Source organism: Cyphellophora attinorum, assembly GCF_001299255.1.
Source record: "Cyphellophora attinorum strain CBS 131958 chromosome Unknown Contig10, whole genome shotgun sequence".
Classification (NCBI taxonomy): domain Eukaryota; kingdom Fungi; phylum Ascomycota; class Eurotiomycetes; order Chaetothyriales; family Cyphellophoraceae; genus Cyphellophora; species Cyphellophora attinorum.
Window position 1 is genome coordinate 938,553 of NW_017253238.1, and position 24,804 is coordinate 963,356.

The 24,804-nt window shown below is 53.7% G+C and overlaps 9 protein-coding genes across 9 annotated transcripts; 2 read left to right on the top strand and 7 right to left on the bottom strand.

Annotated features, from left to right (window-relative positions):
* Nucleotides 1-106: 106 nt before the first annotated feature.
* On the bottom strand, nucleotides 107-4,801 carry AB675_8207 (ABC transporter CDR4; the record flags this gene model as incomplete). The annotated part of the gene is made up of 3 exons (XM_018148637.1): nucleotides 107-1,131; nucleotides 1,181-1,701; nucleotides 1,749-4,801. The coding sequence occupies 3 exons, from the start codon at nucleotides 4,799-4,801 to the stop codon at nucleotides 107-109; spliced, it is 4,599 nt and encodes a 1,532-aa protein (XP_018001259.1).
* Nucleotides 4,802-7,058: 2,257 nt separating this feature from the next.
* AB675_8208 (uncharacterized protein) lies at nucleotides 7,059-7,436 on the top strand (the record flags this gene model as incomplete). The annotated part of the gene is made up of 2 exons (XM_018148638.1): nucleotides 7,059-7,186; nucleotides 7,250-7,436. The coding sequence occupies 2 exons, from the start codon at nucleotides 7,059-7,061 to the stop codon at nucleotides 7,434-7,436; spliced, it is 315 nt and encodes a 104-aa protein (XP_018000960.1).
* Nucleotides 7,437-8,167: 731 nt separating this feature from the next.
* On the bottom strand, nucleotides 8,168-9,580 carry AB675_8209 (uncharacterized protein; the record flags this gene model as incomplete). The annotated part of the gene is made up of 3 exons (XM_018148639.1): nucleotides 8,168-8,739; nucleotides 8,795-9,187; nucleotides 9,304-9,580. 3 exons carry the CDS (start codon nucleotides 9,578-9,580, stop codon nucleotides 8,168-8,170), a joined length of 1,242 nt encoding a protein of 413 aa, XP_018001115.1.
* A 1,422-nt stretch (nucleotides 9,581-11,002) lies between these two features.
* Nucleotides 11,003-12,778, bottom strand: AB675_8210 (Vacuolar protein-sorting protein bro1; the record flags this gene model as incomplete). The annotated part of the gene is made up of 2 exons (XM_018148641.1): nucleotides 11,003-11,366; nucleotides 11,529-12,778. The coding sequence occupies 2 exons, from the start codon at nucleotides 12,776-12,778 to the stop codon at nucleotides 11,003-11,005; spliced, it is 1,614 nt and encodes a 537-aa protein (XP_018001315.1).
* A 158-nt stretch (nucleotides 12,779-12,936) lies between these two features.
* AB675_8211 (Vacuolar protein-sorting protein bro1) lies at nucleotides 12,937-14,280 on the bottom strand (the record flags this gene model as incomplete). The annotated part of the gene is made up of 2 exons (XM_018148642.1): nucleotides 12,937-13,951; nucleotides 14,003-14,280. 2 exons carry the CDS (start codon nucleotides 14,278-14,280, stop codon nucleotides 12,937-12,939), a joined length of 1,293 nt encoding a protein of 430 aa, XP_018000979.1.
* A 563-nt stretch (nucleotides 14,281-14,843) lies between these two features.
* On the bottom strand, nucleotides 14,844-16,250 carry AB675_8212 (uncharacterized protein; the record flags this gene model as incomplete). The annotated part of the gene is made up of 2 exons (XM_018148643.1): nucleotides 14,844-15,066; nucleotides 15,115-16,250. 2 exons carry the CDS (start codon nucleotides 16,248-16,250, stop codon nucleotides 14,844-14,846), a joined length of 1,359 nt encoding a protein of 452 aa, XP_018001028.1.
* A 761-nt stretch (nucleotides 16,251-17,011) lies between these two features.
* On the top strand, nucleotides 17,012-20,414 carry AB675_8213 (Lon protease-like protein; the record flags this gene model as incomplete). The annotated part of the gene is made up of 2 exons (XM_018148644.1): nucleotides 17,012-20,152; nucleotides 20,208-20,414. 2 exons carry the CDS (start codon nucleotides 17,012-17,014, stop codon nucleotides 20,412-20,414), a joined length of 3,348 nt encoding a protein of 1,115 aa, XP_018000973.1.
* A 1,144-nt stretch (nucleotides 20,415-21,558) lies between these two features.
* Nucleotides 21,559-23,163, bottom strand: AB675_8214 (uncharacterized protein; the record flags this gene model as incomplete). The annotated part of the gene is made up of 1 exon (XM_018148645.1): nucleotides 21,559-23,163. One exon carries the CDS (start codon nucleotides 23,161-23,163, stop codon nucleotides 21,559-21,561), a length of 1,605 nt encoding a protein of 534 aa, XP_018001078.1.
* Nucleotides 23,164-23,497: 334 nt separating this feature from the next.
* On the bottom strand, nucleotides 23,498-24,718 carry AB675_8215 (Protein dom34; the record flags this gene model as incomplete). The annotated part of the gene is made up of 1 exon (XM_018148646.1): nucleotides 23,498-24,718. One exon carries the CDS (start codon nucleotides 24,716-24,718, stop codon nucleotides 23,498-23,500), a length of 1,221 nt encoding a protein of 406 aa, XP_018001129.1.
* Nucleotides 24,719-24,804: the final 86 nt, after the last annotated feature.

The following is a 24,804-nucleotide window of genomic DNA, read 5'->3' on the forward strand; positions in this document are numbered from 1 at the left end:
TGCAATGAAGTTGCCAGAAGTCTATAGCTCGCACATCAGGACAAACTACCACTTTGACCTTAGCTTCCGACCCTCCCCTTCTGCGGACAAATGTCCCAGATCCTGATCAAAAGATCTTATCATTAACCCCTTTCCTCTTCTCATCCTCCTTATACCCCTCCCCATGCCGCACAAACATATGCCTCACATACCACCCTGCCCTCCCAATATACCAAAACACCTTCCCCAATGTCGCCTTCGCTCCACCTCCACCACCCCGCTTCCTGACCCTGAAGAACCAGTACAGCGCAATCGCCGCCATGATGTTGAAGCCGATATACGCCCACCCGATCCCGAAGTTGCGCCAGCGCTGGTCATAGTAGATGCTGCTGGCGGCGAGAAACTGGTCGCCGTTGCTGAGGGAGCAGTACTCGCAGCCGTTGGTAGCATCGGGGTTGTACAGCTGGCCGGGTGCTTGAGTGAGGTATTGTTCCAGGTATTGTCCGCAGGTTTGGCCGTTGGGGGCGTCGAATATGGCGAGTTCGTCTTGTGAGCAGGTCACCTGGCGCCCGGAGATGGTTGTGGCGGCGAGGCCGCCGACGATATAGGTCAGGGGACTAACGCGCCACATAAACAGCCAGAAGCCGGGGAGGGCGCTGGGTGGTTGAAGGACGCCGTTGAAGGTGAGCATGAGCGAGAACAAAGTTGTGGCGATGTTGCCTGCTGTTTCGGCATCCGGGAGGGCGGCGATCAGCATGTGGGCGAAGGTGCTGGTGAAGATCTGGAATTGGATCGAGAAGAGGAGGAAGAGGCCTTGACGCTCGGAGGATTGGTTGGTGCCGAAGACGGGGAAGTATAGGCACGCCCAAACCAGGATGGCGACGATGATTTGGTAGGGGATTTCGACGATGATGTTGGCGATAAGGAAGGCGGACCATGAGTAGGCTTTCGAAGGGCGCTCGCGGACTTCGTATAGAGATCGCTGGAGTACGAAGCGTGGCATAATCTGTTGGACGAGGGTTGAGAAGGTGGTGACCAGCATGAAGAGGGAGAAGAGAGAGTTCTGGAGGCCGGTGGAGGAGTCTGCTGGCTGAAAGAAGGAGAAGCCGACGAAGAGTGAGGACGCCACGCAAAGGATAATCTTGCCCATGACTATGTCTTGTTAGCTGGCCGAAGCGGATGGTGTGAGGAGTGAGCTTACCGTAACCTGGCGTTCGCCAATACTGCTGGAATACTCGGTAGACAGTTTCCTTGATCTGGGCACTCAGAGGCATGGCAAATTCGGCGTTTGTGTTAGAGTCTCCGGCTGGAGGCTCCTTCGCTTTCTCGGCATGGATGCGGTCCAATTCTTCTTGAACACCCTTTGACTGTGGAGATTCTTTCCAGATCGCAGGCCAGTCTGCTGTAGGTTTGCCTCCAGGACCAGCCCCTACAGTCTCAAGCATGAATTCGGCAGGATTCTCTTCAGAGCCGCATGAGCGAGCGCCGTTGCCCTCGAAGTAGTCCAGAAGAGTTCTTGAGTTGTGGCCAATATCGCCGAAATACACCGTCTTGCCTCCCTTGGCCAAGAAGAGAAGGCGGTCGAATTCCTGGAAGAGAATGGCTGACGGCTGATGGATCGTGGCCAGCACTGCTTGTCCGTTGTCTGCCAAAGTGCGCAGGAATGCTACAATGCCCCAAGAGCTCTGTGAGTCAAGACCAGATGTTGGCTCGTCCAGGAAGCTGGCAGATAGTTAGCAGATACTTAATCTGACGAAGGGAAGACTCACAGAAGAAGAGCAGGCTTTGCGGCAAGCTCAACACCGATGGTCAACAACTTCCGCTGTTCGACGTTGAGACCAGAACCCGGGTTGCCCACCACTGCCTCGGAGAAGTCTTCCATATGTAGCATCTTTATCACATCCTCAACGTAAGCAAGCTTCTCCTCCTTCGGAGTCGATTTCGGCTGCCGCAGCATAGCGGAAAATCTCAATGCTTCACGAACGGTTGTCGTTTCCAGATGCAGATCCTGCTGTTGGACGTATCCGGTCTTTCGCTGGAAGCTAGCATCTAGTGGTTTGCCATTCACCAGCATATCGCCTGTGATGACACCCATAGTGGTCCGTTGTGCTAGTACATCCAGGAGAGTCGTCTTGCCCGCACCAGAGACACCCATCAAAGCTGTTAGCGTGCCCGGCTTCACCCAGCCGCTGACGTGGTCGAGCAGTCGCCTCGGCTCACCCTTTATTTCAATGTCGTAGACCACATCTCGCCACGTGAAAATGTCTTTCTGAGCTGGGATGGCGTTAAGGGCTTCGTCGTCCTTTGTTTTGTCGTCTGAGCTGACCGACTGGATTTGCTTTGCTTCCACAGCTTGAGGGTTCTCCTCGTCTGGGCTGTCTGTCAAGTACGATGGAACATGTCCACGTCGGAAGATCAAGAATTCTCCACTTGACGCCGAAGCAAAGTTGAGCTCGGTGGCTGCAATGTAGACAGCCCAGAAGAAGAGCAAGAAAGCGACCAAGAAGCCAAAATTGCGCCAAACATGACTGAAGCTGTAGCCATATTGTGTGTTCATCCAGGCGTCGCCCGATACGGTCGTTTCGCCGGCTACTGCTCCCTGCACAGCGCATGCGAAGTTATTGGGTCCGACATCGACACCGTATGGTGGTACGAGGGTCGAGCAATCGTAGCGGACGCCATGGACTTGGCTCGCCAAGATACACTCGTAGCCGTACGCCACCGGGTTGATCCACGAGATCCACTTGAACCATGGGTGCATGTATTTCCTTTGAATCGTGAAGCCAGTGTACACAACGATTGCAAGAATCATAACGCCTGCTATTGCGAGTGCTGTGGCGATGTTCTTGGTTGCGGCTGCCAGAGTTCTGAAGATGGCAGACATGACAAGACCGGTCATGAATGTGATCAGGTAGAAGAAGAAGAACTTCCCTGCGTCATAATCGAGACCACCGAGGAAATACAGGATAATGTTGAAGAAGACCGAAGTGATGAACTTGATCGGAATGTCGCTGACTATACCAGCGATCGCTTCGGAGAAGGCATGGTAGAAGGCAAAGTTGACATGGCGTTCCACAATCGGTCTCTGCTCATACAAACCGTTGATCTCAGTGATGGCATTGAGACCAGCAAGGAGAATGGCAAAGAAGAGAATCGAGCCTTTGGAGAAGAAAGCTGCCGTCGAGTTTGGTGTGCCGTAGAAGATAGAGCCGATGATCAACGACATGATGATCTGACTGCCGATGATCGTTATCGTCGATGTTTTGTCGTTCCATAACCTTTGGTAAGCGCGAGTCGTGCAGAGCTTGATTTGCATAGGAATTGAAATCATGTAGGGTGATTTGCGTCTGACATGCTTTGCTTGTGCCTCGTGTTGAGCATCTCTGAATGTTCCGATGGTCCCGTCGGCACCAATGGGGTAGTCACCTTCATGCTCCTCCATCTCAGCCAAGCCGCGTTTGCAATTCTCCGACGCCCGCCAGTACTTTTCGAATTCATCAGGCGTGCGCGGCACCTTGTCCTCGAATCCTTCCTTCGCGCGTCTTTCGGACGGATTCGTCACTGACGTGAGAAAGTCCCCCGTGGTCTGCCTTGCCGGACAGTGGTACCCCATGGCCTCGAAGTAAGCCCTCGCCTCGCCAGCAGGACCGTAGTAGATCTGCCTGCCTTCATACAGCACAATGGCTTTGTCGAACAGATCGTAGATGGCTTGACTGGCCTGATAGATGGCTACAGCTTGCGTAGCGCCTCCAATATTGGCCATGATACGTAGAGCTTTCGTGAACTCAAGCGCTGTCGCAGCATCGAGACCTCTCGTCGAATTATCCCAGCAGCAAATCGGGCTACCGCTCAGCGCCATCTCAGCAATGGAAACTCGCTTCCGCTCACCGCCGCTGACACCTCTGACATAGTCGTTGCCGACTTTGGTGTTGTATGTGTGGCTAAGACCGAAGATTGTCATTACCACCTGCGTGACATGCTTAGCGAAATCGTTCCGACTAAGCCCGCGAACTCTGTTCGACGGTGTGCGCGCCTTCGCTGCAAATTCGAGAGTCTCACCAACCGTAAGGTGGGGAAAGTGTTGATCGGTTTCTGCGTTGTAGGTGACATCGCCTCGGAGCTCTTTCTTGTAGATGTCCTGAGGAATACCATTGTAGTGCACAACGGACTCCTTTGCGACATTCAAGCCTCTCGTTTCGCCAGTCATCGTCTTGAGGAATGTTGTACAGCCTGAGCCAGGTTTGCCAAGCACTATCAGCATTTCTCCGTGCTTCAAGACGCCGTTAAAGTCTCGGAGAATTTTCTTTTCCTGCTTGTTCCCGCTCTTTTCGAAGATGCGGACAGGTGCCATGTACACATCTGATAAGTCTTCCTGAAGATGAATTGACGAACCAGTGCCAGTGACGGTGAGATTCTTGAAGCTGAAGCCGGCTCTCCTGTGCTTGATTCCATCTGTCTCCATTTGATGCATGAACATCCTGACCCATTTGTAGAAGTCGAATTGGCTGGACCCGGGGTCGAGAACGGGGTCATCCTCCTCTATTCCAGCAAGCGTATCCTTGCGTTCCAGAGTGCCTTGTCGTGTAGCACTTTCGCGGGTCCTCCGGGTTTCGCCCCTGGTGAGAAGGGATGCCAGGTGAGCCAATGCAGGACGGTCTTCATCGCGCGTGAACGTCCGAATGATATCGGCATGGCGATCATCGTTACCGAAGTACTCCTGCTGTGCTTGATCCAATCCAGGTGTCTGGATAGCATGGATACGTTCTTGGGTCTCGCTCGCCTCGGACGACGAGTCCGATGAGAGTGAAGAACGTGTCGACATCGCGTTCCAAGTTCTCCGACCTAGACCGTCAACGACAACAGCAGACAAACAAATGTCTGAAGTTGAGATAAGGAGGGGACGCTTGGGCTGAATTCACTTTACATAGTCTATACGAATGTACGAAGAGAGTTTTGTTGACAGCACAAGTCGGAATCGACATGTGGTTGTCCCGAGCATAACAAACTTACATTCATTGCTCGGACGAATTCATCGCTCGCAGGTCCACCACGTCGTATCCTAGTCCATCTCAGGGTCGATTGGATGCTTGACTGCGCCTAGAAGCCAAGGACTGATCTGTCAATCACTGCTCATGAAACGCAGCCATTTGACAACTTAGTCGCTCGAATTCGTAACGCCGTGTTAGTCTGCCATTTTGGCAGAAAGATGCGACGCGCTTGGGGCGTTAGGCAAGCAATTATTTTAGTTAGCCCATTCGAATCATGCCGAGCTACCGATATGGGTCCCAATGTGCTTCATCTGGCCGTCCTATTGGTGAGAGTATATTGGCGGAAGGCTTGAGCTCTGGTGACTCAGCTCTTCACAGGGCTTGGAAGAGAATGATCCCAGGCGGCGCAGTTGGCCCCCGGCCTTAGGGCTTGCGTTATGCCGCCTAGGTGCATCTCTACTGTGCGACTCGAAGTCTCCGGGATTGCGAGGGTTCCTTCCCTCATGGCATCGTGTAGCAGTATACTATACAGCCTTCCCTTGTCCCAGCGTGATGCTCATCGTTTCTGCTGTTGGCTTCAGGTTGCAGTGAGACGTGTCCATTACCATGTCTGATCGCTGCGAAGAACGCTGGTGGGACGTACACGTTTACTACTGCTCCCGGCCTAGTGAGTGGGCAGTTCACAGCGTCCCTTATGGCATCATTGCCGCCTTGTGGGGTGCGTCGGTGTGTACACAGCCTTGTGGTTGACAACGACGCCGATAGTACTTCTCAACGGTGTTGAGCGCCAGAATGTCTGCCACAAGAAGAAGACCGGAATCTCCGCGAGCCATGTTACTGCGATCTGGGCCACTAGCTGAAGATCGACATGAGTTATGCGTGCCCGGAGGGGATTATGCATAACCTGCTCTGCGGCTCTGCTACTCCGCCGATACGCCAAAAACCTTCTGGATGACGTTGCAAGTTAATGTGAGTAAAATTTGTTCTGGAATCGGCCGCACAAAGGATCCGACTTCAGCACTGGCATCATCATTGCCTGAAGTTAAGCATTTTCATGGATTGCTCGGATGCAATATGACGAATCGCCAAGTATCGCCACACTCCTTGTGTGCGAGGTTTGCGGCCTTGAGATCGAGGACAATGCCCACGAACACCACAGGGTAGCGAGACGAGACTTCGGTAGCCATCAGTGTGCGGTCGCGCCTTTCCACTGATATATGGATTTTGGAACGAATGAGCTGTGAATACTGTCGTCTCATAAACCGAATCGCATCGCCGCAGCTTTCACCTTCCGGAAAGCGTAGAGGGTCCAATCGATGTACTTCTCACTTCGTCCGCGACACTGGCGGAATCCTGCTGAGCTTGATGCCCACTTCATCACGGTCCCCTCTGATGGCTACCTCACGCGGCCCTTCGATAGGAATCGGGTAGGTGTTGCCTCGTACCCCACTCGCCAGGCGGCCACGATTGTCCGGAATGGCCAGATACCACCTTTTGAGGTTCGCTGCTCTCCCTACCGGGATCTATTTCCTGGACTGTTGCTGCAAACATGGGAGGATATCTTGGCGTTATGTGCGATGCTGGTAAGATTGGCAGAGGTTCCCTGCATGCAGATTCGTCACTGTGCTACCGGAGAAGAGTGCAGCATCGTCACACGACCCCTCAACAACGTAGGTGTCCGCTGCAGTCGAGAACGTGATGCTTCCTGAGATATGAATCTTGCGAGCAGTATCAATCCGGCAGGAAGGACTCCGGCCAGCTCTTTTGCAGTCATTGCAGTTGCCATGGCAGCATGAGCTGCAGACGGAAGTAGCGATCAAAATCGAACAGAAGGAAGGTGCAATTGACGAGCTATTTATTTTGCTGGCAAGTGATTCAAGTTTCGTCTCACCAACCACTACCCGTCACAACAGTAACCAAACAGTATTTGGACTCCAACGGTATCTTAATTTCAAGCACAATTCTCGTATCCACTGCAAGACACACCTCACCGTTCTCAATCAGTCTACTCGGCGTCCATTTTGAACCTCATCTTCACGAAGCGCGCGCGACAACTGAACACTCGTACCGACACGAGAAGCTCAAGTCAAGATGGTCGACGCTTCTGCCACAGTAGCTCCAACGGAGAGCAATGGCGCTGGAGTTGCTCCCACAGCTACATCGCCAAAGAAGAAGGTGCCTCTCATCCAACGTATCAAGAACAAGCTCAAACAGTTGAAGTAAGTTCATACGAGAATCCCCTTCGACGCCATTTGAGGCAATGACTGACTTCTCGTCCGCAGTGAGAAGCGTAAGAAGGGCAAGACCAACGGTGCTGGCGTACTTAACCGAGGTACCAACGGCAGTGGCACTGTTCATCCTGCTACAAACCATGCTAGTGGTCATGTCGACGGCAGTGCCTATGGCAACCCATCATCCGCTCCTGTCGCTGTCAACGCTCAACCACCTCCAAGCACGCCTCTCCGCTAGACGAGGTGCAGGCCCGCTTACAGCGTGTCCACTACCACCTCGACGGACTCGATTGCGGAGGATCAAGAAACACAAAGCGTGGGCTCAGCTCATGATCAGCCACGACGGAAATGAGCTCCGGTGAAAGATTCTGAAGGGCACATCAAAGATTCTGAAGGGCACATCTAGCACGAAGGGCGCGTTGATCCGAACCACAAAAGCGTATCACTACTCGCAACTCTTCCCAAGGACTCCACGACAGGATGGCCAGTCCCTTGCATCAGGATGCCTAGAAATGGTCATGGTCCAGTGGTAGAGGATTACATTACACACAATGCCACCATGGGACGAGGGCGCGCGGAATGCTAGACCAATTGATTCAAGAAAGCATGCATAACAAGATAGACGGCTTGGTCTTGAACTCTTGCCTAATAATCACAATCGAGTATTCAGACCCTTTGATCTCGTAACTTATGCGAGCCATTCGCAACGTCTGACCTACCATCTCAAGCAGGACATTGAGATCTCTGGGCAGGCCAAGCTCTCTGATCATTCAGCGCCTGTTCTACGCAGAATTTGCAGGTCAGTCAGTCGCACCAGTGAAATAATCGGGACAGGATCTGAACGACCTGAACGGTCTTCTCTATTTTTGTATATGCATTACTCGCACGAAGTCCCCAGTCAGTCCCTCGCCCTCTTCTTGAGACTCCCTGACCAGACAGACCATCCGAAAAGAAATTTCATACATCTATTCATCTCCTCCCATGCCCGTTCGCCCCGTCCAGCTCCGCCACAAACCTCCCACACGGCCCGCCATCCATCTCACTCACAACCCTCTGCCCGCTCATCTCAACCGGATGATGCCGTCCACCACCCAACTCCGCACTCTGCTCCGGCGAGTACGCCGTGTACGGATATTTCTGCTCTCCTTGCCCACCATTCACAACTCCCTGCGCTCCGCCGGAGGGATATCGCGGTAGCTGTTGATGCTGGCCGGGACTGCCCTGTGGGAGGGGTGTGAACTCGTGCTTCTCGCCCTTCCCTGCCGAAACAGAAGTGCGTTGGGTAGTGTTGCGACGTGAGCGCCTGCGACGCAAGAACCAGAAGAGGATGCCTGCAAGAACGGCGAGGGCGGCGAGGCCGACGCCGACGCCTATGCCTATTGTGGCGCCTGAGGAGAGGCCGCTGTCTGATGATGATGATGACGGGGAGGATGGAGAGGGGGAGGAGGCGGGGGACGTTGAGTTTGAGGTATTTGAGCCCTCGGCTTCGGCGTTGCTGCTGTTGGATGTGCTTGTTCCTGTGGGGACGCTTGCACCTGCATCTATTTGTTCTTGGTCAGCGATTTTCGAGGTATACCAAAAGGGAACAGAACATACCAGTAGCAGTAGGCGCGCTCTCCGTCGTCTGCGAAACAACATCCGCGTTCCACAGATCGTCGTTCTTGGCTTTGATCTCGAACAGGGCTTTGTCTGTGGTGACATTGGGTCTGGCGATGCAGGCGTTCGACATTGTGTCCATGAAATTGCCCAGCACCACAGATCCTTTGCGGGCTCTCAAACAACTCGCACAATCAGGTGCATAGTTCGGATACACCTTCGAGTTCTCGTCGCAGTACTCATACAGCGCCTGTGGTGGACTAGTGTCGCCCCATAAGTTCGTGAGGACTGGTTTCAGAGGCGCACACTCGACGTCGCAGGACTTAATGTCGTTGCCTGAGGTCTCGGCGGCGGTGTCGTAGAGGCAGTATTGTTGAGTGTATTTAAGGTGAACTATGCAGTAGATTATGTCAGCATGGGAGGCAGGGAACGAGGCTGTTTCGTGGACGAAGGAGAGATTTCAAGGGTGAGGCGGAGGGGCGCAAGGTCGGCGGAGGACAAGAGCATACACATGAACCAGTACTGATCATTCCCAACGCCGCCGTCCTCGCTGGCATTCGTGTAAGTGCTGTCCTGGAGACATGGTAGGCATTCCCGCATCCGCTTTCCAACGGTCGTTCCAGACGCGGGATCATACTCGGCGTCGACACATGTCAAATCACTTGTTTCGGTGTTCTTGCCACCATCACAGGCTTCGAAGCATGGAGATGCTCCCCCCAAGCGGAGGGCGGATGTATATTGCAGGAGTGGAAGGAGAAGCAACGTTGAACGTAGGACAGTGCGCATTGTGGTAGTGTGAGACGCCAGCGCGCCAACTGGACGTGTTGGACTCGACTCTCGTATGATGTGGTCTATGTCGAAGACTTTGTGTTCGTGAACCAGACGTGGTATCCGTCGTCTGTCTTAGCCGATGTGCTTCTCGCAAGAAATGTATGCACCGTACAATATCGTCAATTGAAACGCTGAACCGGGGTAGGAGAGTCTAGGGCAGACAGTCGAAAACGTGCTGTACGAAAATCGTGAAAGACAGGAAACGCAACAGCAAAGCAAGTAGTTCGCACTCGAGACAAACTTGAGGAAAAGAATGTGCCCGTAGTTAGAAATCCTGTAGTGAACGAGCCACTATTGGCTTTCGGTTCGTAACTTAGCTCGTGCTTTCCGTGTGATTATGAAACGGAAAGGGAATGGCCGTCGGGCCATGGCAAAATTATTTCGAGGCCTGCCGCCTTTTTGGCGCCGTCGAGGGGCCGGTGCTGCATAGCTGGCTGCCAGCTGTCAATCATTTGTCACTCGATGACTCGAGGGCCACCGTGTCGAACTTGTCCGTCTGTTTGCCCGTCGCTCGGACGCCTGGATCAGTGTCGCCATCTCGAAACTTGCGGTGTTCATGCTCAGGGTCGCTGCGAATTCTTTTCCAACGAGTCAATCGATTGTGGCTTCGCTCGCCCGCAGAGGCTCTCCCGCTGTTTCGTCATCGCAAAGTGGACTCGAAGAGTCGCACAAGCCACTGCTAAGTCAGTCTTAGCTGCAGTCGTGGAGGCAGTTCAATCTCATCAGCCCCAAAGGACCAGGGTGTTGTCCGGATGTCAAGTTATTCAATTGGTCTGCCCTACAGAATAAGGCGCCCACGGAGGCGTACTCCGGTGTGGTCAGCCCCTGCCAAGGAGTGCGGGCGGTCCGGTCAGGCGATTGCCGTTGCGAGATCATGGGGGTCGGCATGTGTTTGGAAAGCGTTTTCGGAGAGGCTTGTGTCCGGCTCGGCGGTGTTTTGTGAAGCGCAGTGCTTCGACACTAGAGGACTGCAGACAATGATTCACTGTATGTCGAGAAATGGTTGTTGAGGTTGTGCTCGTAGAGATATAAGAGGACTGACTAGTTTAAGCAGAGGGCTACTGAACGAGACGGCTGCGCCAGCCGTTGAAAGGTGGGGTCCTAAAATTGACAAGCGGGCGGAATTCGGATGAATCGACGGAGGGGCTCGTGGTGAACTAGCCTTTATCAATCAAGATCAGGTTCCAGCTTGAGTGCCGTATGAGTTCGCGGTTGTTCGGTGCTGACATGTTCAAAGGATGTCTGGAGAGCACTCCCGGAGATTGGAGAAGCAGTCACGATTCATGGGAATTGTCACCCGGTCTGATTCGGTTCGTGAATATATACGCGGTGTTGATGGCCTACTACCCAGTCATTCAAGGTTCCTGAGCCGCGGACTCATTTCCAAGCATTCAACCCCGCCCACGGATCCCCCTGCCCTCCACCTGCACTTCCATTCTGTTGTTGCTGACCTTGTCCGGCACTCCCGCCCGGCGCGCGCTGCTGATAATTCGCATAGCCTCCAGGCCCACTCGCCCACTGCTGTTGCTGCCCCTGCGGCGGTCCATACTGCGTGTGTTGCTGCTGCGGTGGTGGCGGTGGCGGGACATATGATTGCGGGAGCGAGTATGGAGACTGGAAGCCCGGTGAGGCTTGAGGTTGGGCGTATGGCTGCTGCTGTTGAGGCTGGGCGTATTGCGGTTGCTGCGGCTGATATGATGCGTGCTGGCCGAAGCTCGAGGGATGATGTGGCTGGGTGGTGCTTGTAGGAGATGTGAAGTTCAACTGATGGTACGAGGGCTGACTTTGAGGCTGATGGAGCTGCTGCTGCTGTTGGTGATATTGATGCTGTTGCTGCTGAGGCGGGAAGAAGCTCTGTGGTTGTTGCTGCGGCGGGGGTGATGTTATCGGAGAGAACGGGTACGTGTGCTGAGGTTGCTGTGGCTGTGACTGTTGCGGAGACGTTATGTTCCGGTCAGGATACGCCATAGGATTATATGCTTGCGAAAGTGGTGCGGCGGCACCTTGGGAGTACGGGTGTTGCTGGCTTTGTGTTGATTGTGGTCGTTCCACGGGCGATTGATTCTGAATAGGTTGGGCGTAGCTGGGGACACCATTGGTGAAGACCGGCACAGGATCTTCCCGTGGCGGAATGGTGAACCGAGGATCTTGGTAGACCTGATGGGGTGGCGGCGAGCGTACAGCATTTGCACTCGATGGCTGCGGTGGTACTGTTGGCGGACGCTGCGAGGTTGGCGACGTGTTCGGATCCATCGACAGCCTCTGCATGAGCTCCTGCATTCGCTTCTGCTCTGCTGCTGCTTGTCCACCGGCATCACCCGCCTTCTTTTGCTCGATCGAGCTGAGCAGTTGTGCACCCTCTGCTCGTCGATTGCTGACGAACGTCTCTACGTTCTTCTCAAGACTATCCACACTCTCTTTCATCTCGCTGTAGAAGGCCTGCGCACGCATTAGACCTTGTGCCAAATCTCCGTGCGCGGTATAAGCTCTTCGGTAGCGATGCAGCACATTGCTTCTGGCTTTTTGAATACCCTCGTATCGCTGTTGGTCCGATCGTATTCGCTTGTCCTGGAGCAAATCCCCGTATGTTTTGGTTAAGTCCTTCAGAAGCGAGGACTGCTTATGTACAGTTGAGATCAGTCTGTTCTGATGTGATCGAAACTTTTCGAGTTCGGCTTGGAACAACTGGGTCTCCTGACCCGTGAGTGACTTTTTGTTGAGAATGAGAATATTAGATATGTCGTCCGTGTGCACCTTCTCTTTCAAGTCCTTCAGCACTTGCATGCGCTCACGCTTCACCAAGTTGAGTCTCTTCAGAATATCTTCCACTCTAGCGATCTGATCGGTCACGGTCGGACCAGCCTCGCCATAATCCTCGTCCAGCAGGTTTTCTGACTGTTGCGATGATCTGTCGATTTTGGTGCCACTTTTGATGAGTGCTTGCTGATAGAGTACGTCTGCCTCTCCTCGTTCACCGGCTGATCGCATCTCCTCGAACTCGGACTCAAACTGCCTGGAGGTGCCCATCAGTTGATTATCCTGGCTTGCGGCTTCGTCCACGGTGTCACGGTAGCTCTTAATGTCGTTCCGCAGAGTCGAGGTAAGCCGTGAACTTGGCTGCTGTGTCCATTCTCCGCCATACTTCGACCGCATCTTTTCGCATACACTTGCTTCCATATCTAGTTGTTTGGAGCTTTTGTCCAAGCTCTCGAGGACTGCCGCCTTTTCCCGCTGGAGCTGGTCGAAGGCTGTGGAGAATGATCCATGATTGGAGACCTCGGAACACCATCGTTCGAATTCCGGATCGAGGCTCATCTCGCATCCAGGCCGCCCTTCAGCACATTCAAGCTGTTTGGAAGCTTTAAGTAATCTAGACTTGCCGCCATTTCGCCGTTGGCTTGTTCGACCTTCTCGGCTTCTGATCGAATGAGCTTGGCCTTCTCCTCGTCGTACATGCTGGCCTGCTCGGTAACTGCCATGGGCACAATTTTCTGGAAAATGTCGGGTCCTATGATGCGTTGGATGTCCTGACCTTGGTACAGCTCCGACACAGGGATCGCCTTAGCCGCAGGCATCTTAGTCACGGGCTGTATGGCGGCCTCTGCTGGCACAGTCTGGTGGTAGATGTAGTCGTTGTCCTTCACGAGCGAGATCTGCTTTTCCTGTGCCACCTCCAGCTGCCGCTTCGTGATGGCTTGTAGAGTGGACGCGGTGTCGGAGCCTAGGTTTGACGTGCTGGCGGGAGAGGCTGGAAATGTGCGAGATGCCTGGTACGCCGCCTTGCTAGCTCTCTCAGCAATAGCAAGTCTCGCAATAGCAGAACCCTGTAAGTTGCCCTCATCCTCAGTGAGCGCCTGGTAGTATTGGGCCAAACTTTCGAAATGCAGATGCTTGACCTGGATGAACTTTGTCCACGACGTATCGAAGACCAGCTTAGACGTCTCCGTGTCCAGACCTTCCTTTGCCTGCCCGTACAGGTAGTGAGCCTGGGCCGCAAGTTTGGCTAACAAGCCTGACTTCTTGCCATCCCGTACTTGCTTCTCGAGGAACGATTCCTGTGCCTGTGCCATTGTGATGCTGATCATAGTCTTGACGGTGTCTCGGTTCAGGTCTTGTGATGGTGCATGTAGAAAGTTCTCGTTGATATATGTGAACATGCCAGCGGAGGCTTGGAATGAATGGTATGCCGTCTTAAGGCCGTTGTCTTCGGCCCTGTTCTGTGATGCGGCATGGCATGAAAGCACGGCGGAGATGTTGAAGATGACAGAGGCTTTCTCGAAGGCCAGTGAGTACTGTGAGGTTGGTTTGTGTGTGAATGCATCGAACCTGGCTAGTCAGCTAGTGTTCTACACGGCACACACACGGACATAGACCTACCATGTGAAGGAGATTTTGATATGGTTCTCGTCCACGGGAAAGCGCAAGTCCAGCAACTCCAGCTGGCCATAGTATCTATACAACAGGTCTCTTCCAGAAGCACTGTCTGAACCGGCTCCCCGCATGTCCTGTCGTAGGCGATTGAGCGTGGCGCATTCCTCATTATACTTGTCCGGGTCGTCGCCGTATGTCATTCGAATGTAATTCTTTAGCGGCCCAACCCAGTCCACCTCACCTGTCTGCTTGAGCGGACATGACAGCATCGGGGCTTGCACCATCTTCACGGCGTATGCGGCCGCGATGCGGCCGGGAAATTAGTGGGATGGACTCGCTACAGGTCGCGGGGAATACGGCTGGTTTCCATCGATGCAGTAGCGGCTATGCAGAGAGAGTATAGTGCTGGTAAAGAGTGAGTCCAGGATTCAGTATTATTAGCTGCTTCCGCAAGAAGTCAATGATATGTTCAAACCAGAAAAGGAAAGTAGGCAAGGCAACGGTATTCTAGAAGCTGGGTCGAGATCTATGCGGCTAATGTGGCACCGCGCTGCAGGTGAAGTGATTCGGATAGCTTCTCCGGGCGCTTCGAGATGCCTGATACTTCATAGGCTCAATCAAATTGCCTTGTTCACAGAACAGTAGACGAGTGTCGAAAGGAACGCACAGGCAGGTGCAACGGATGATTGGTATTGGGAAGGCGCGATCTGATTACCAGATACTCAGTGACTATACTATAGCTTTACATGACCGCTCAATTCTATCAACCAACAATTATAGATCATCAAAGTGGTATGGACAGAAGTTGGGAGTGTTGCTGAAAATGGTATTACACCCAGGACCGGCCTCAACCAGATCCTGATGCTTTCTTTGGCTCTTCGTCGGCCTTGTCGGTCTTTTCGGTCTTCGTCGCAGAAGTTGCGTCGGTCTTGGTCGGCTCATCAGGTTCAAGGTTATCGTGCTGGTGCGTCAACCGATGCCAGGCGGATTTCAGAAAGCCTTCGTTCTTGTGGTCGGAAGCTTTGTTCGACGTGCCGGGCGTCTTTGGGCTGCTGGCGTCGGATGGAGCGCTGCAATGAGTCAGTACGTGGTGGCATAGGCCGAGCGGGACAACTCACTCTTTGTACTGACCAACATTCATGATTCTCTTGGCCGTCTTATCTCCCATCTCGTCCGCTAGCATTTCGAGAATTGTCCGTTGGTTCGACGACAAGTACTTGGGCATCTGGACCTTGAACTCGACCCTCAGATCTCCCGAAGGCGAACCACGACCACCCAACCGGCGCATGCCCTTCCCACCCAATGTGATCTTGTCGCCAGTCCCGGTGCCAGTCGCGACCTTGACCTTGACTTCTCCGTCTAGCGTTGGCACACGGACCTCGCCTCCAAGGAGAGCCGTCGTCAACGGTATCGATGCGTTGTACAGTATATCGGCGCCACTGCGGTTGAAACGGGCGTCTGGTGATACTCTGATGAAGACATAAAGATCTCCTCGCTGTGTCCGTGTTTTGGGGTCTGCGGCCGTTCCTGTGGGCGGGGCATCACCTTCGCCGGATACTCGCAACCTCATGCCATCATCAACGCCACCAGGGATATCGACTTCGACAGTCTTCCTTTGACGGACCACGCCGTTGCCGGAACAGCTACCGCACTCGGAGCCGCGAGGTATTGTGATTCCCTGACCACCACAGGATTCGCATGTGCTCGCCATGTGGAAACCTTGCTGCATGACGTGCACTCTTTGGCCGGTTCCGCCACAGCGCTTGCACGTTTGCCGCGATGAGCCCTTCTTCAGTCCATCTCCTTTACATGTGCCGCACTGCACAAGCGGTGTAATCGTGATATTCTTCGTCACGCCTTTCGCGGCGTCCATAAATGAGATATTGGCCTGGACTTCAATGTTCTCGCCCACCAGTATCTCCTGAGCCGCCCGTCCACGTCGTCCGCCTCTTCCGCCGGTGAAGGCACTAAACAAATCCTCGAAGTTCACATCGCCTCCGCCTCCGAAACCTCCACCGAAGCCGCTGAACGGATTGCCACCGCCGCCGAAACCGCCAGCCCCCGCGAAGGGGTTTCCACCTGCTGCGCCGGAGGGGTCAAACCCGGCTCCCTGGTCAAAAGCTGCGGCACCATAGTTATCCCAGGCAGCCTTCTTCTGAGGGTCATTCAACATTTCATACGCAGATTGTGCATCGGTGAACTTCTCTTTCGCGCTGGGATCCTTGTTCGTATCTGGGTGGTATTTCTTCGCCATTGCGTAGTACGCTTTCTTAATTTCCGACGCTGAGGCGCTGCTGCCGACACCTAGAGTCTTATATGGGTCTTTCGTAGCGTACGCCGGAGCGCTGGAGGAGAACGCTCGAATCGACCCCGGCGAGCATTTGATGGTGCATCTCCGCTTCGCCGTAGGACGGCCAGATCGGGTCTGCGACGTGGTTGATAATGGTCGGCTTTGCCGTGATCGTGAGAACTGGTCATACTGTCGTGAACACTGGCTCAAAGGCCTGGCTATTCGAAATGGCAGGGCTGCCGTATGCGCCAGGCCGGGTCCTGCGACACTCATCGGGAATGCTTGCTGCTGACCAGAACCTGTTCTTTAGAGTGTCATCGGCGCCCACCCGAATGATATCGACCGTCTTCTTGAGTCCAGCCCAAGCCACGCCTTGATCGAATGCTGCGACTGAAAATGAAATCTGGGGTAGGAGAGAAGATTCGAGTAAGGTCGGTTGAAGCAATGAACGTCGAAAAAGTTATGCCGATTCTGGCCGACGCGGAGATGGGCGACGTAACTCCGGGTCAGTGAGTCGTCGATATTGGAGATCATCATAGAAAGATATTGGTGTCGAGTGCGCAATCATTCTGCTACCTGGCGTTGCCGTTGTCAGTTCTACATAGCTGCGGAGGATCCCATAAGCATCGGTAGGGCAGTTACAGACTACTTCAGACCAGAAGCTCTTACCATCAGTCACCCGACTCAGCAGCACTGTCCCAGCGGCCTCGCTGTCGCCTCCGATCATGCTCCGCGGCCAACGCCTGCCGTGGCGAATAGCTCTTCAGCACTCGTCGCGTCCAGTATGTAGGGAGTGTCTGCGCCAGTTTAGTCGGCAGAGTTCTATTATCGCTCAACAGCGATCTACAGCAGCGTCCAGCGCCGCCATTTCATCTGCCCATCGATTACAAATCCGCCAATTCTCCTCCCAGCCGGCGCGGCGGAAAGAGAAGACAGACGATGACGCGCCAGTTGGTCCAGAGGCGGACATCGAAGAGAAGGCTGAGGAGACACAGAAAGAGGTAGCTGAAGCTCCTACGGGTGAAGACGCCACCGAAGCCAAGAAGTCGCCATCGGAACCGGAGCCTATACCGCAACCTGACGGCAAAGCGTCGACGGGCGGATCAGGTCCGGACGGCTCGAATGGCGCGGGATCAGGCAGTGGGAGCGATCAAGGCGGCAAACGAGGTCGGAGAGCAACGCAAATATCCAAGCCAACCGTCCCAGAAGTATATCCTCAGGTAATGGCGATCCCTATAGCAAAGAGGCCGCTTTTCCCGGGATTCTACAAGGCCGTCACCATCAAAGATGCCAATGTGGTAGCAGCCATCCACGAGATGCTCAGGAGAGGGCAGCCCTATGTAGGCGCATTCCTGTTCAAGGACGAAGCTATGGACAAGGACATCATCGAGCAGCCAGAAGATGTCTACGACGTCGGGGTCTTTGCTCAAATCACGAGCGTCATACCTCAACCAGGAGATGAGAACACAGTCACCGCTGTCCTGTACCCCCACCGCAGGATAAAAATGACCAGTCTACTGCCACCTGGCTCGACCGACGCAGCCACTCCTGCCCCAACAATCACGATAGACGTCCTACCGGCAGGGGAAGAGAAGACCGCAGAGGAGAAGCCTCAAACAGACGGCACGACAGAGAACAAAGGAGACGTTGTAGCCAGCTTCGAGGAGCCGAATAAGCAAGAACAGACCGATGTTGCAGTATACGAACCTACTGCATTCCTACGAAAGTTCCCCGTTTCGCTGGTCAATGTCAAGAATATGCCAGAAGTCCCTTATGACAAGAAGAGCGCCAACGTCAAAGCTCTAGCATCTGAGCTCGTTAATGTTTTCCGCGAGATCGCATCTATCAACCCAATGTTCAAGGATCAAATATCCGACTTCAGCATGTCATATCCAGGCAATGTGACGGAAGAGCCCTCTAAGCTGGCCGACTTTGCTGCTGCCGTCTCCACCGGCGACATCGAGGAGCTTCAAGACATTCTCCAGACCATGGATCTGGAGCAGAGGCTGCACAAATCCTTCACAGTACTCAAGAACGAGCTCATGAACGCCAAGCTGCAGTCAAAGATCACCAAAGACGTCGAGAACAAGATCCAGAAGCGTCAGCGAGAATACTGGCTGATGGAGCAGATGAAGGGTATCAAGCGCGAGCTGGGACTTGAGTCCGATGGCAAGGACAAGCTAGTGGAGAAGTTCAAGGAAAAGCAATCAAAGCTTGCAATGCCAGACGCGGTCAGTAAGGTCTTCGACGAGGAGCTGAATAAGCTTCAGCATCTCGAGCCAGCCGCTTCCGAGTTCAATGTGACCAGAAATTATCTCGACTGGCTTACGCAGATACCTTGGGGTCAGAGGAGCGCTGAGAACTTCGGCATCAAGAACGCCATGACTGTGCTCGACGAAGATCACTATGGTCTCAAGGATGTCAAGGATCGTATCCTGGAGTTTATCGCGGTTGGCAAGCTTCGTGGTACAGTTGAAGGCAAAATCCTTTGCTTCGTCGGACCTCCTGGTGTCGGCAAGACGTCGATTGGCAAGTCAATTGCCCGAGCGCTGAACAGGCAGTACTACCGCTTCAGTGTTGGTGGACTGACTGATGTTGCTGAAATCAAGGGTCACAGGCGAACATACGTTGGTGCTTTGCCCGGTCGCGTCATTCAAGCCTTGAAGAAATGTCAGACCGAGAATCCTCTCATCCTTATCGATGAGGTGGACAAGATCGGCCGAGGCCATCAAGGTGATCCTTCTTCTGCTCTGTTGGAGCTCCTAGATCCGGAACAGAACTCGAGCTTCCTCGACCACTACATGGATGTGCCTGTGGATTTGTCGAAGGTGCTCTTCGTGTGCACAGCCAACATGACTGATACTATCCCTCGACCACTTCTGGACCGCATGGAAGTGATTGAGCTGTCCGGCTACGTGGCAGACGAGAAGAAGGCGATTGCTGATCGCTACCTTGCTCCACAAGCCAAAGAACTGTCTGGCCTCAAGACTGTGGATGTCACCCTCGACGAATCTGCCATTGAGACATTAATCAACAAGTACTGCCGCGAGTCTGGTGTTCGCAACCTGAAGAAGCAGATCGAAAAAGTCTACCGCAAATCCGCCCTCAAGATCATTCAGGATCTCGGCGAAGATGCTCTACCCGAATCCGAAGCACTCACGGAGGCCGGCAAAACAGCCATGGCTGAGTCGGTCAAGAACGAGACCGAGTCTTCTGATCCGAAGGACACTCCAGAGAACATCGCCGCCGAAACCACGGAAGAGCCGCGCAAGCCCATGCAGCTGCAAGTTCCCGACTCAGTCCACGTCAAGATCACTAGCGACAACCTTGCAGACTACGTCGGTCCTCCGATCTTCAAGTCCGACCGCCTCTACGAGACCACGCCTCCGGGCGTCGTCATGGGCCTGGCCTGGACTTCGATGGGTGGCACTGCCCTCTACGTCGAATCAATCCTCGAATCTGCACTCAACGCCAACTCCCGGTCTGGCTTCGAGCGCACCGGCAACCTGAAGCCTGTGATGAAAGAGTCTAGTACCATCGCATACTCGTTCGCCAAATCTGTCCTCGCTACTAAGTTCCCCGAGAATAAATTCTTCGATCACGCGAAGATCCATCTTCACTGCCCCGAAGGAGCGGTACCGAAAGATGGACCCAGTGCCGGCATCACTATGTCGACAGCGCTGCTGAGCTTAGCAATGGGCAAGGAGGTCAGCCCGAAGCTTGCCATGACAGGCGAGCTCACCGTGACTGGTAAGGTCCTGCGAATAGGAGGTCTCAGAGAGAAGACCGTCGCTGCACGAAGAGCCGGCTGTGAGACCATATTGTTCCCCAAGGAGAACCAAGGTGATTGGGACGAGTTGCCAGCCGTGAGTCCTATTCCTTCCTTTACTGCTTGTTCATCGTGCTAACTAGTGACCACAGAACATCAAAGAAGGCCTCACGGGACACGCAGTCGACTGGTACCACGAAGTCTTTGATATTGTCTTCCCTGACCTGGATGCGAAGAAAGTCAACACTGTGTGGAAAGAGCAGTTGAAAGAGACGGAAAAGAAGGGCAAGAAAGAGAAGAAGCCGAAGAAGGCCAAAGAGGAGGAGGAGTCTGAGGACGACTCGGACGATGATGATTGAGCGATGTCGATTGGGTGCGGTGGACTTGAAACTTTGGCGTCAATAGATGGATATGTCATCTTCTACTCGCGGAGCCTTGTCACACAGCTTTCGATACTGGTGGCTCAATGATCGAACGCATGAATATCGTTAAAAGTGGCGGCATCGGTGAAGGGAAAGGGCGATTGCATCACATATTGGACACGATATTGTTCGGCAGGAATCTCAACTCGCATGGAAGGGCGCAAACAATTGATCGTGCTGTGTACGATAGATGAAAGACATGGGTAGCGTTGTAGACAGACAGCCCTAGGTGTAATCATATCCAGGGTATGACAAGATATTTGGAACGTCCTCCTTGGATCACCACCGCATCGTTCTCGCAGTCACAGCGCAGGCAGGCATTGATATTGGGAGACATAAGGCACACCAAACGACAATCCAACCCACGTCATGCAGACATGCCACGACGCCATTCTGCAGATTGTCAAGTCTTTCGGCGCAGAGGCCTCCCTGGCACGCGGACTGGACTGTGCAGTGTTGACTGATGATCCTCAATAGACGAGCAAGTGAATGATGGACGTTTGTAGACATTGTCGCTGGGACTCAGGGATTTCGACGTAGCGACCTCGTGGGCAGGAAAATCCGACAGGGTGCCATTTTGTAGCCAATATCGAATCTTCCACACAGAGTCCTCCCTGGCGTGAGAAATCTACCGGGTAAGGCTCAAATCAGTGACACTCAATTGACGGAAGTCGAAGACGAGTTAGAATCAGCTGTGACGCTCACTTAAGAGATGATTCTCTCGGATTCGAATTAGTTTGCAAAACTCCAAAATTTCGACGCAGAGGCCTCCCTGGCATGAAAAATTCAGCTGGATGACATTTAAATGAGAGACGCTCAATTGAGGGAAGTCGAAGGCGAGTCGAAGGCGAGTTAGAATCAGCTGTGAAGCTCATCCAAGAGATAGTTCCTCAAATTCGAATTGCTTGAGCTTTACCAGAGTATTCGAAGCGAGTGACTTGTCATTTCATGCTACCTTGCTATGCTATGCTATGCTTGCTATTTGGGTATCTCAAAAATCATGGATTATTCAGCTGAAGCCCGCCCTGGAGGTCAAATTGCCAAATCGCGACTTTCAGCACTTGAAATCGCGCGTGTATGCTCACTTCTTCGACTTCTTCTCTAGGGAGGCCTCTACCTCCTCGAGTGCCATATCCAGAGCCTCCTGTGTAGAGACGGCCTTTGCTTCCTCCTCCGCAGCCAGGAAGTCGGCGTCGTCGATGCTGTTGAAGCTCTGGCTCGGCTGGATCGTAGCTGGAGCGCGAGCGGGAGTCAGGTCGTCTTCGGACTTGATTGGGAGGCCGCCTGCAGTCGGGTTGGTTGAGTGGGAGGTCTTGGTGCGCTTGGGAGCGTTGTTGGAATCAGAAGTGAGTGGGTTGGTGGTAGGGAGCTCGAGAACGGTGGCTGTACGGAGTCCAACGACTGAGCGCGCGGCGTCGTTGAAGATGGAAGAGTTGAGAGCGCCGGCAGGTTGGTGGGTTGCGAGACGAGCATGGCGGAGAACAGGAGTGGCGGGCGGATTGCCGATGGCCTCGCGTTCGTTCATGGCGGCGGTGAGGTCTCGATCTTCGCTTTCTAGGTCACCTAGAGCTGATTGCTGCGTACGAGGATTGGATCGGAGTTTCTCGGCCTTGCTCAAGGCGTGATACTTTTCGGGAGTCATGGTTTTGTCGAGGACTTTTGGCTGAGGTTGTTTGCCGTGGTCGACAAGGAAACGCGACTTAGCGTAGACTTCGGGATCGCTTGCGAGACGCAGAGGAGGGCGACCGTAGTGCTCAAGGGCGTCGTGAGAGTCGTCACCAGTAATCTCGTGGGCAGGCGGAGAGACGTGCTCAAAGCGTGCGGTGCGGTCTGAGAAGATTCTGACGTTTCTGGTAGGAGGAGTGGTGGTTGCAGGTTGAGCGATGTAGCCTGGTGCGGGACCAAATTCATCGTCGAAATGGTCGGCTAGGTTGCTGAGATCGGCTGACGTGTTCGCAGACATGTCTTCAACTTTGCGCTTTGACATCACGACGCCGCTCTTCAGCTTCTGCCTAGACGTCTTCGGTGTTGAAGATTCCTTCGAAATGAGTGAACGTGGTCCGCTGAGCTTGGATTGTAGTGAAACAGGTGCTAAGCATGGAAGACCGTGCTTGTTGTCCGCGACAAGGTCACGTGGGGTCGGCGACAAGGCTTTGAGCAGGTCAGCGTCCGACAACTCGTCTTCAACATTCAGGATGTCCAACGCAGTCTTGTCGACCAAGGTGTCCCCCTGTGAATCGTACTCGATGCTCCCTTGGGACTTCGCTGGCGATGGCTCGGCTGACTCGTTGTTTTCCAGAACTTCATCCTCGTTCTCGGTCTCTGTTGCTGTCCTAGCGATAGCTGTCGCTTTTCCTTTAGGCTTCGAGATCGGCCTCGAGAAGAACGCGTTGAGTCGAGGTTGACTCGCCGTCACCTTTCCCCAGGTATCCTCAACCGAGATCCGTCCTTCCTGAAGCAACTTTTGCTGGGCTTCTCGATCCCTGGCCTCCTTCTCCTCGCGCTGACGACGATTGGCCTTACGTTTGCGCTCTTTACCTTCGACATCCTGGCGACGGGCTTCGAGCTCATCGGCTCGCTCTGCTCGTCTCAATTGAGAGGCAGTGAACTTGAACTTGATAGGGTCCTTCTTGTGAGCTCGCTTAGCCTCTTTCGAGGTCATGGGCGGCCGAGGAGGGAGCGGCATGGTGGGCCATTTGCAAGGGCTCCTTCCTTTGTTGACTTTCAGAGCGGTGATGGGCAGGTTCACATTGTACTACAGGTGCAGAAGGAGTGAGGTTGAATGTCAACAAATGCCCAGACGCTAGTAAGTGGAGGCTTCAAAGCAGATACGGTGGCCTAGGCGCTCAGAGCTGCACTGGCTGGAATGAATCACAAGCAAGCACCTCCTGCACAACTGTGGCTTCTGGCTGGTCCAGTAATGCATTGTGAGGGTGGTAAAGGAGGAGCACGAAGTACTTAAGGTACTTAGGGCTCTATGCTGAACATGAAATGTCGACTTCGAAGAAGCCACCTTGCTGTCAACTGCCATCCCCCGCATCCGACTCAATGTCAGAATCCTCCTCTTCAATTGGGAATGTCAAAATCGCCGCAATGCCACCAAGACCCTCAAGCCGCCTGCCACTCTCATGATCAGCGCTGAGTATCCGAACATCACCGCCTTCGACGTCTCGGACCTGATCAACGAGCTTCACCCACCTCCGCCGGACCGCAATCTGATCGCTCCGGAACAACGAGTGGCTGATCAGGAGAGCTCCTCCACCTCGACCGACTGCACCCTTTTCCACCGCCCGCTCAACCTCACTAGGCCCATACCAAGCCCTGCCGTCGTCTTTCCGGAGGAGCTCGAAGAACTTGTCCATCAGATTCGTTTCCTTTGCATATTTTGTATTCTTCATATTTGCCAGAACTTCTGGACTCTTTAGGACTTCGTTCAGGCTGTGCAGATGGCCAGAACTGCTGTGTATCACCAAGAAAGCTTTCCGCCTAAGTAGATCCTGAAGTAGCTTCTCACCCTTCGTTGAGCCTACTTCGTTGAGGTACTTGAGAAAGCCGGCTGCTGTGAATCCTGGACTGGCGAGCAAGATGGGGAACGTCGCGTCAGGCTTGTTTTCGAGCAAAGTCAAGATCTGCCTCATGAGCGTCTCATATATGACATTGAAGAATTTCTGCAATCCCTTGTCGTGATCCGCTGACCTTCCAGCTCCAGCTCGCTTCCGAGGTACTGCGTGCTCTATCCTCTGCCGAAGATTGGTTTGATGCTGTGTGATGAAACAGATATTGGCAAGGCCTTCCTGCATGACGATTGCCACGGCCTCTGTACCATTCGTAGGATCTGTTGCCTCTGCAAGTTGCTGTATTGCCACGCTGTCCCATCCTTCCCCTGCTTCCGGATCCTTTTCGAGCGTGAAGTTGCGATGTAGTTCAAGGTCAAGAGTGTGATACTGGCCGAGTTGCAGGAAGTTGTTCTCTCGTGCAGTCTGGCCGTTCACGCGTAGCTGCCCGGCTTGTGGATCGAAGTCCAGTGACTTGACTCGGATCGTTAACTTCATATGCACGGTCTGTGATCGTGTCGAACCTGTGTTGCTGGTTTCGTCCTTTATCCTTCGTACAGCCTGTGCAGTGAGTAGATCCAGTGGCCGGATCAGGTTGTAGGCGTGCCACATATCTTCTGGCTCCTCTGGGCATAATGTGACGAAGCCTGTGCCATCGCGCTCTATTTTACGCTTGAGGAGTTTCATGGCCGATGAATTCCAGGCTCTACCGCCTTGTGTTCTCGATCAGGAAACCTGTGAAGGAGTCCGACCTGTCGATTGTGTTCGAGGCG